The sequence below is a fragment of the Mirounga angustirostris genome, unplaced genomic scaffold, assembly GCF_029215605.1.
Source record: "Mirounga angustirostris isolate CCGP_5_RB_7025 unplaced genomic scaffold, mMirAng1.0.hap1 SCAF_1, whole genome shotgun sequence".
Lineage (NCBI taxonomy): Eukaryota > Metazoa > Chordata > Mammalia > Carnivora > Phocidae > Mirounga > Mirounga angustirostris.
The window spans coordinates 47,385,417-47,396,079 of record NW_026991709.1 but is presented as its reverse complement, the minus strand read 5'-3'; the positions used below and the strand labels follow the sequence as shown (position 1 = coordinate 47,396,079).

Genomic DNA, 10,663 nt, shown 5'->3' with positions numbered 1-10,663 from the left:
AATCAGTGACGTCTTTGTACTTTAACTTCAAACATTTGTCTTCAGAAAATTCCCTTTTTCTAAAATTGAGAAAATGGAGTCCTTCAACATTTTACTTTATTTATGGTCTCACATTTAGGCATTTATACGATGATAATCATGTCTTCAATAAAAATCTTATACAGGCATATTTTTATATTTATTTATAATTGATTTTTTCATATTCTGTTTAAATTCTGATTCTTTAAAAGCAAGCAGGAGGAGTAGTAGAAGAACACAATATAAATACTTTTGTGTAATACCTCCTAACTTTGCAGGGATAGGTTTTATTACAACTATTAAGGAGGTCTTGTTTCTCCTTTGGGTAACCACTTGTTTGCACTCAAAAGAATCATAATTTATGTTTATTTTAGCATGCATGTGTATTAAATTATCCTTAAATATAATGTGTTTTTTTACTTTTTTTTATTTTATTATGTTATGTTAATCACCATACATTACATCATTAGTTTTTGATGTAGTGTTCCATGATTCATTGTTTGCGTATAACACCCAGTGCTCCATTCAGTACGTGCCCTCTTTAACACCCATCACCAGGCTAACCCCTCCCCCCACCCCCTCCCCTCTAGAACCCTCAGTTTGTTTCTCAGAGTCCATCGTCTCTCATGGTTCGTCTACCCTCCGATTTCCCCCCCTTCATTTTTCCCTTCCTACTACCTTTTTTTTTTTAACATATAATGTATTGTTTCAGAGGTACAGTTCTGTGATTCAACAGTCTTACACAATTCACAGCGCTCACCATAGCACATACCCTCCCCAATGTCTATCACCCAGCCACCCCATGCCTCCCACCCCCCACCACTCCAGCAACCCTCAGTTTGTTTCCTGAGATTAAGAATTCCTCATATCAGTGAGATCATATGATACATGTCTTTCTCTGACTGACTTATTTCACTCAGCGTAATACCCTCCAATTCCATCCACATCATTGCAAATGGCAAGATTTCATTCCTTTTGATGGCTGCATAATATTCCATTATTTATATATATATACCACACCTTCTTTATCCATTCATCTGTCGATGGACACCTTGGCTCTTTCCATAGTTTGGCTATTGTGGACATTGCTGCTATAAACATCGGGGTGCATGTACCCCTTCAGATCCCTACATTTGTATCTTTGGGGTAAATACCCAGTAGTGCAATTGCTGGGTCGTATGGTAGCTCTATTTTCAACTTTTTGAGGAACCTCCATACTGTTTTCCAGAATGGCTGCACCAGCTTGCATTCCCACCAACAGTGTAGGAGGGTTCCCCTTTCTCCGCATCCCCGCCAACATCTGTCATTTCCTGACTTGTTAATTTTAGCCATTCTAACTGGTGTGGGTGGTATCTCATTGAGGTTTTGATTTGGATTTCCCTGATGCCAAGTGATGTTGAGCACTTTTTCATGAGTCTGTTGGCCATTTGGATGTCTTCTTTGGAAAAATGTCTGTTCATGTCTTCTGCCCATTTCTTGATTGGATCATTTGTTCCTTGGGTGTTGAGTTTGATAAGTTCTTTATAGATTTTGGATACTAGCCCTTTATCTGATATGTCATTTGCAAATATCTTCTCCCATTCTGTCGGTTGTCTTTTGGTTTTGTTGACTGTTTCTTTTGCTGTGCAAAAGCTTTTTATCTTGATGAAATCCCAATAGAAATATAATGCTTTTTTAATTAAGCCAGTTGATTTTATAATAATAAATGTCCATGTTTTTAAACACACACACAAAAAACTGTCTTTAGGGGATTGTAAAATACTAAGAAGGAAGAATTTATGTATAAAGATAACTACAGCTGGGGCACCTGGGTGGCTCAGTCAGTTAAGCATCTGCCTTCGGCTCAGGTCATGATCCCAAGGACCTGGAATCGAACCCTGCATCAGGATCCCTGCTCGGGAGGAAGCCTGCTTCTCCCTCTGCTGCTCCCCCTTCTTGCGCTCTCCCTCTCTCTCTCTCTCTGTGTCAAATAAATAAATAAAATCTTAAAAAAAAAGATAACTACAGGACTGGATGGAATATGATCCGATGTCACTCTGGATTTAGTGCTGTGTGAGTTCACAGGCAGAGAAGAGTGGGATGAAGCAGTAGAAAAGGTTTTGAACTGAGCCTTAAAGAATCTCCAGAAGTTAGGCTTCAAGGAGCCAGGGAGGTAGCGTAGTTAATAAATACAACATAGATATGGAAATGAAACATATTTGGGGGAACAGAAAACAAGTCAACCTGACGGTCCAAGGATTTTATTGGACAGTATGACAGCATAACTGCATAGTGAATTACGCTCAAGTGAAATGATTAAATAGTCATTAATTTAATTAAAACATGATGCTAATTAACTTAGAATGGATCTAAGAGGCAAAGGAACCCGGGGCAGTTTCTCACCAGAGGAGAGAGTTTCATTTTAAATTGCTAAGCCTCTTGTATACTCAGACGAGCTTATGTCTATATATTTTGGAATCTGTATGTATTTTAGCTTCAGACACACAAAAATACTGACATCTAATCTCAGAGCTGTTGGTTGGAATTACCTTTAAAAGAAAGTGACCTAGAATTCATTAAACTATCACCTTAATATCTGTAAAAATTGTGGAGTCTTATCCAATAGGAAATATATGGGGAAAAAAAGTGCAGGATAACATCAAGTTCAGAAGTCTTTATACTTAGAAGGAAATATATTTAAATATCTTTGGAGCTAAAGAATAATGAAAGTCCATCAAGTGGCATAACAGCCTAGCTGAGGGCGGCAGATTTTCATGAGTAGGTGGAAAAGACAGATAATTTTAAGGGGGACTCCAGCTCAGGATGGTGCCTTCCCTGTGCTTTAAAAGGCCAAGAGACAGCTTGTGTGGAGAGTCTGATAGAGTGACCATAAATAACAGGATTCAGCATGTGCCATTAGGCTCACCGTCAAGAATCCTGTTCCATTCAGTATCTGGGTCCAAGAGCTCAAGGAGCAGACTAGGTATTTCCCAACATTGCCGGTCATAAATAAATCACTTCCTTAACAGTAAGCCTATTTTATCGTGGGAAGAGTTACAATTAAGTACAGTAATGTTTAAGAGAATCAAACTCATAATGATATTTTTGTGTTAAGAAATTATACATGTGTAGCATTTTAGCTATCTATAATTTTGAAAATAATTTTGTCTATGTTGATTAGTCTTGTAGGTCTAATTTATAAATGTTTAATTGAGTAACAGATTTAGGCTTGTGATTTTAAGTTGAAATCTCACTAAGTTTACACACTGTAGCAAAACATTTAAGAGCACTTACGCTTTGGGACCACTGCGTGGCTCAGTCAGGTAGGCCTCTAACTCTTGATTTCAGCTCAGGTCATGATCTCAGGGATAATGGTCATGACCCAACCTCCCATTTCAACAATGAGCTGGAAGGTAATGTAGTTGAGGCTGCACTGAGCATTTCCCAAGCAAAGGAGACTGGAAGTTACAGAAATCACTGAAGAGTTGGTGTCCTATCAACAGCCAATGTTGATACTGGGCTGAGTTATGTAAGAGTTTCTTTACTTTGTTTATGGCAAATGAAGCATGAGATACCCACAAAAGGAAGTTTGGCAAAAACTCAGGAATTGAGACCCCAGGGTTTTGGAAGAGTTGAGATAAAATACAAATAAAAATAAGGAAGGGCACCCTCTCCCACTCCTTCCTTGGTGAAGGCTTCCATAAATTACAACAATGCTATTCAAATTTATTGTTCATTTCAGGGACTAGAGGCAGACAGCCTCAGACTGTGGCTTTAGACCTGAACCAAATGTTCCTTCACTGAGAACTCACTGAGTTGCATCTCACTTGCATTCTTTCCATCCAGAGACTGGAGGAACGGATGTTTCTGCTTTCTCATAAAGACTGCTAGAATATTTGCACTTATATCAGTTTTCAAAATTCCAGCCCTGATCTGGTTTCGGCTTATTATTCTGAGTCCCTACTCAGGCCTACGTACCAGCAATGCCATTTTCATGAACTGCAGCTGACAGCTCAGTCTTTTGAAACACAACTTGCCAAAGTTATAGAAGCTTGCTGGACTAGAAAAGATATGGGACATGCATGGGGCAGAATGCCATAATCACATGCCGACATCACAGGCATGGGGGCATTTCATATGCCAGAAGTGCACTCAGGTTTATCATATTATTCAAATAGAGGCCTATATTATTCAAATAGGTGGCTTTAGGCACCCACATCAGTTTTTTCCAACCCTTATATAAAAAAAAAAAAAAAAAGAATGTGTCTAGTTCTTTGGCCTAAAAAATCTACTCACTTCCCTCTCCAGTATCACTGTGATAATACCAGACTGGGTTAGGCTTCTGGATTTGTGAGCGCTTCTGCAATGCCATGGAGCTTCAGGATTTAATTGCCCACATTTCACCTCCAGCTGCCCATGAGGCTGCTTCCTTTCTTCTATAGTCAATCAGCCCTCGAGGATTCCTGAAGCCCTCCTTACCCTTGCTGTCACGACAGAGACAGGCCCTTCCGACTAACATGGTACTAAATCAGCTGTCATTGGCTTCACTTTGTCTCAGAGATTCTAGATTCATAAAATGTGACAGCCAGAGAGTGCCTCATCCAGTTCAATTCCCTTACTTTAGAGAGGACATGGTGATTGCTAAAGTCCTGGAGGATGGTTAATTGTAGAGCCAGAATTAGAAATAAGATTTCTTGACTCTCCACTAAGTGTTACTTAGTGTGAGACTAGGTAAGAGCTCTCACTTTTTACCCAGGTAATCCATAAAATACTTTTCCTTATTTTAACCCCTCCATTATTTCAGCAGAGGGGACAGTATGGTGGCCATCCTATGCTGTGGTGAAGACTTTTTACTCTATAGATGACATCATAACTCCCCCTTCCCAATCTCTCATGGCTTTGCATCCATGTGTCCTAGGGATCATTTCTTTGTCTTCTCTAAAAGACTGCACAACTCAGGACGACTGCTGGCTTACTTTTCTCAGGGGACAACTCAGGGGACAACTCAGGTACTTTTCTCAGGGGACAACTCAGGTACAACTCAGAAGGAGATGTCTCACAAAAAGGAATTTGTCACACTGCTCCTTCTTCATGATGCAAGGGTGAGGTGCAGTTGAATTAAAAAAAACATATGAGTGAAACCATATGATAATTGTCTTTCTCTGATTGACTTATTTCACTTAGCATAATACCCTCCAGTTCCAACCACATTGATGTAAACGGTAAGTATTCATCCTTCCTGATGGCTAATATTCCATTGTATATATGTACCACATCTTTATCCATTCATCTGTCGATGGACATCTTGGCTCTTTCCACAGTTTGGCTATTGTGGACATTGCTGCTAAAAACAGCACAGAAGATCATAGAGGAAGGGAGGGAAAACCAAATGGGAAGTCATCAGAGAGAAAGACAAACCATGAGAGACTCTTTTTTTTTTTTTTTTTTAAGATTTTATTTATTTGACAGAGAGAGATACAGCGAGAGAGGGAACACAAGAAGCGGGAGTGGGAGAGGGAGAAGCAGCCTTCCCGCGGAGCAGGGAGCCTGATGTGGGGCTCGATCCCAGGACCCTGGGACCATGACCTGAGCCGAAGGCAGACGCTTAATGACTGAGCCACCCAGGCGCCCCACCATGAGAGACTCTTAACTACAGGAAACAAACTGAGGGTTGCTGGAGGGGAGGTAGGTGGGGGGATGGGATAACTGGGTGATGAGCATTAAGGAGGGCATGTGATGTGATGAGCACTGGGTGTTACATGCAATTGATGAATTATTGAACTCTACATCTGAAACGAATGATGTACTATATGTTGGCTAATTGAATGTAAATAAAGAAAGAAAACAAATAATGAAAATGTAAAACAAAACAAAACAACAACAACAAAAAAACTTGAGGTGTCTGTACCAAGGTTTTTGCATTCATTTATTTCTCATTGCAGCAACAAGATAAACAAGTGTAATTCGATGTTTAATGAGTTACAAATGGTAGTAAGCCCAGACACCTTGAGCATATGTATAAGGCAAATAAAACATTTTTCTTAGCATGGATGTTAACTTTAAATGATCTGGGAATAGTTGCTCCAGGCCCCAAATACCATGACTGATGTGCAAAATGCATTTATCACCCAAAGTACTTACAAACCTAAAAATAAAATATTTGAATTCAAATACTTAAACCAAATTGGAAATACAAACAATATACCAAGAATCATCCTCAGCCGCCTGTTCTCCAAGCAAAAGGTCAAAAAACAAAACCATGAACAAAAATAATCCAAAAAAGAGAAGTTCATCCAGAAAGACTAAATGCCCATCAAAATCACATCTCTTCTTCTGATTCTTGTTCTCGTTCAACATTTTTCAGGAGTCCAACTTCTGAAGGGCAGAACCTCTGAAGTCGAGATTTAACCAACCTGAGGAGAATGAAAGGCATCTCGCGTTATGCTGTTTAATAAAAACCCAGAACAACGTGTATCTATAATTCAACAAACTCCGAATTATCTGTGCAAATGGGAGAGGCAATCCAAAAAAAGAAAATCACTTTTATTTGGCTTTGGAACTACCTGAAAAATTTTTGTGGATTAAAGCAGAGTATAAGTATACAGATACAATACAATTTTTAAATGTATAACATGATTGTTTAATTAGGCATCAGAGAATGCCTAATTATTCATAGCTTTGATCATTTCTAAAACAAACAAGAGAATCTCTGGGCTGCAGCAAGCCCAGATGAAACCGAGCTCAGCCTAGAGCTTTTCCATCAAGTCCACACCTAGCTATGTATTGCAAAAAGGAGCCCTCTCTTGTAAAGGAAGTGCATAAAGGCATCTCCTTCCCCGTGTCAAGCCCCATGTCAAGCCTGTCCCAACTTGTGCCTTCAGAGGGGTGCTTTTGTGCAGGCCATGAACTGCTCAACTGCATGTGATGGTCCATGTAATGATCCATGATGAAATAAGAAGTTGGAAGAAGTGCCCTCCACCTTTGTGATTATTTTCATAGATTAAGAGATCTGTAGGTCTAGGGATAAGCAGCAATATAATTTTTGATGCTGGAAGATATGAAGATTCTTAGTGGCAGAAACTCAGCAGACTCTCCACTTCCCCGATGTAATAAAAACTAAGCAAAGCTTTTCCTGTGCATGATTATTCATAAAGACATTGTACTATGACTATATTGATAAAATATAGTTAAATTCCAAAAGTACATAGGAATACACAAACAAATTTGATACACCAAATCATCAAAATCATTTTCATTTTGTGAAAAACTTCACCAGTCTATCTGCATCCCCTATTTTCTGCCTCTCTTCTTCCAGTGAAGGCTTGCCCCCATAAATATGCAATGACTTTACTTGTGCTCTGGATCCCACTAGAATAAAAGCTTCATAAGAGCAAAGACCTTATCTTATTTAGTGCCTTAATGCTAGCCAGAGTCTAGAACAGCATCTGGTGCATAACAGTGGCTCAACACACATCTGATGAATCAATGTCCTTCAGAGCAATCTGCCAGGAGCCCATATCACTCACTTATTTGTAGAGGTTAATTCTTCAGTCACTTTCAACTCAGCATTAACTCCTCCAATATACAACAACTGAGTAGTACCAATAACAACTACTGACTCATCAAGATCAAGGAAACCAATCAAAATAATTTGCCTTGATTATTGACTATTGATGTTGATCCCAATGTCCTCAGCTCTTCAAGGCATTATTCTTGCAAAAGGCTAATAGGCTTAAATAATTTAAAGCCTGGGACAGTGTTTGTGTCATATTTTAGATCCACACAGTTATCTCTACATTGCACAACCTCAATACATGCTAAATGAAATGGATTAACTGTTAATTCATTATTTAGATTCATTCCTGATGGCTCATGTGGAAAATAAAACAAACACATGGCTACTTATTATAAATTAATTATTAACCCAGACCCTAGTGACTCTTCCTGTTTCCCACTCCTCTTTCCTGGGCTGTGTCTGCTGTTTCTACAAGCTACCCAGCTGAGGCATGTTCAGGCTCTATCTGCACAGGTAGATAGCCCTAGGTATTGGCACATGCATAAATGGGCGCTGGAGACAGATTAAAGGCTGGAATGATAAAGAAGTGCAAATAATTGCTAGTTCCTGGAATGATGTTTGTCCAGGATACTAAGGTTAGGATGTGTCTGAGGTTTTGCTCTCATAGGTTTTCTTCGATTAATAAGAAAAAGAGCAGAACTGAGACTCTGGGTGTACTTCCACAGTCCATCTGGAAATCAAACTTCCAGAAGGCAAACCTCATTTTCCTGGAATTTGGTCATCTCTATTTTGTTCTTCAAAATGAGTCACCTGAATTATTGCTTAGGAAACCAACCTGAAAGTGGGCATATTTCTCGACCCATAGAGAGGGGCTTTTGAAATAATTCTATAAATAGTGGTATTTAAATATGAAATACAGTAGAATATCTAATAAAATTTCCAAACAGATAAGTCTCTCCTATGAATGTCATTTCAGAACTGCAGGTATGGGTCTGAATGAGGCAATCTTTGAACCATTATTCTGGAAATTTATAAGGCTGATTGAGGCAATCTTTGCACCATTATTCTGGAAAGCTGGGAAGTAGAACTTCACTTTTCTGAGATTTGGGGGGTTGTGGTTCCATAACCTAGTTTTGTTTCCATGGTGATCTTTGCACTTTGTCAAACATATTCTGACATAATGTCCTGAAAATCCATCACCTGTGACTGAATTACAAACTACTCCAGTCAAACCCTGAAAAATAGATTGTCAAAACTCCTTATGATTATAGAACTGAATTAGCCTGCCATGTGACCTCACTGAAAGTCAGTACTGAATCTTCATGACATTTTTTAAGCTATTGCTTAAGTTTATATCAACATACCTCACATCATGAGCTCTTGTTCTTATACTTCCAAGAGCACTATGAGAGCAAGACTGGAAAGCATCTGAAACATGATTTCCAAACAAACAAAGCGCATATTCATGTAACTCTGAAGCAGATCTATTAAAACACACCTGACGGCATGCCAGGAGCTGTGCAAATATAAAAAGGGTATTTTCCTAAGGGTGATACAATCTAGCTAGCAGATCAGGCTGACGTAAGCTAATAGTAAAGATAGATTGCAATTGCTAAAATGGGTAGTAGTGACTAAAGTACTATACAAACTCCTGAAGGGAGATGAGGGCTAGAATTGTCACAGAAGTTTTCATAGAGGAGATGGGCATTTAATTTGGATATGCCAAGTAGAGTGGACTAAGTGGCCCAAAAGGTAAAGGTTGAAAAAGACATCTAGAAAACTGTAAGTGGATAAGAGAGGTCTGAAGCTTTTTGAAACAGGAAGAGACAGTAGTCTTCTTTTGGCTCTGGAAGGGAGCTGATGTGAGCTAGAGAGGCTCCTTGAATGTTGCCATTATTCTCGGAGGTTGCCCAGCCCCTAAGGAGGTGAGGCCCAGATGTCAGCCTAGAACAACAGAGGAAGAAACCAAGTTTCACTCAGTGGCAGAGCCAGTCTTAACAGCCATCTGCATGCTTTGGAGGAATGAAATAGGACTAATAGAAATCAATGAGAAGCTAGAATCTCCCAGTACCCAAAGCACTTAGACCCCTAGAAGGAGGTAACTACAGATCAAAGTAAGCTGACCCAAAGCCTAGCAGAGACATCAGGAGCTAGACAAGGAAATCGTTCTCTTACTCAGAGACCCAGCACCAAAGCTGCTTCAGCAGTGAAGCTCAGAGAAGCACAAAACAAGAGAGAAGAGTAGAAAGCTAGTTTTTGAAGAGGATGAGACCCCACTGGGCCTAGAAGCAGCTACCATATTTTAGAAGTCTAGAGAACCTACTAGATGCATACTGCCCAATATGGTAGTCACTATACATTTACAGATATTTAAATTAATTAAAATTAATGTGGCACTAGGCACATGTCAAGTGCTCAATAACCATATAGTCAAGTAGCTCATGGCCACCAAAATGAAGCCTGCAGATATAGAACATTTAGGTAAATACTGAAGTCTGAAGAATTAAGTGTGGAGCCTGCATGCCTAGTAGTTGGGACCAGCCAGACCCACTGTGGTTTGGTATTAGCTACCTTAAAGACAGGAACCATGTTCAGCTCTTTCTATTCCTTTTGATCCTTCAAGCTGAAGCTTAATTCTCAACTGCGAGGAAGCCTCCTCTGGGCTCCAATAGTGCTTTGTTCTACTATTTCCAACTATTGCATTGTATTTCAATTGTTTATCTCTCCCCCTTAGGGTCTATACCTTATGCATTTTGTGATACAGAAGAAGGAGGAGGAGGAGGAGAACAAGAAAACTAACAAGAAGAAGAAGAAGAAGAAGAAGAACTTCCGCTGTGCCTTTATTATGTCCTAAACAGTTTAAATACATATCTCATTTAGGTACTATTATTATTCCCTTTTTGTAAACAATAAAACTGAGACTTAATGTGGTTACATAATTTGCCCAAAGACATACAGCTGATAGGTAGCAGAATTAGGAATATGTGTTTTATCAATCTGTTATATTGCTCTTCATCTACTGTGAAACATTGTATCAGGGTCTAAAAACATGATTTTTCAACTGAATCTTACTTTTAGAAATATTAGAGTAAATGTCAAATTAATCATATACTCAAATTTAAGGGGAGACATAAATATTGGTCAAAAAAT

General features: G+C 39.1%; 1 protein-coding gene across 2 annotated transcripts in view; it reads right to left on the bottom strand.

The window, feature by feature from the left end:
* Nucleotides 1-5,465: 5,465 nt before the first annotated feature.
* The window catches only part of TMEM45A (transmembrane protein 45A), a 69,543-nt gene continuing 64,345 nt past the window's right edge, over nucleotides 5,466-10,663 (bottom strand). For both annotated transcript variants that reach the window (XM_045902760.3, XM_045902759.3), the window contains one exon: nucleotides 5,466-6,410. In XM_045902760.3, coding sequence (XP_045758716.1) covers nucleotides 6,317-6,410 — 94 coding nt within the window. In that variant the 3' untranslated portion in view covers nucleotides 5,466-6,316. The remainder of the gene's footprint in view (nucleotides 6,411-10,663) is intronic.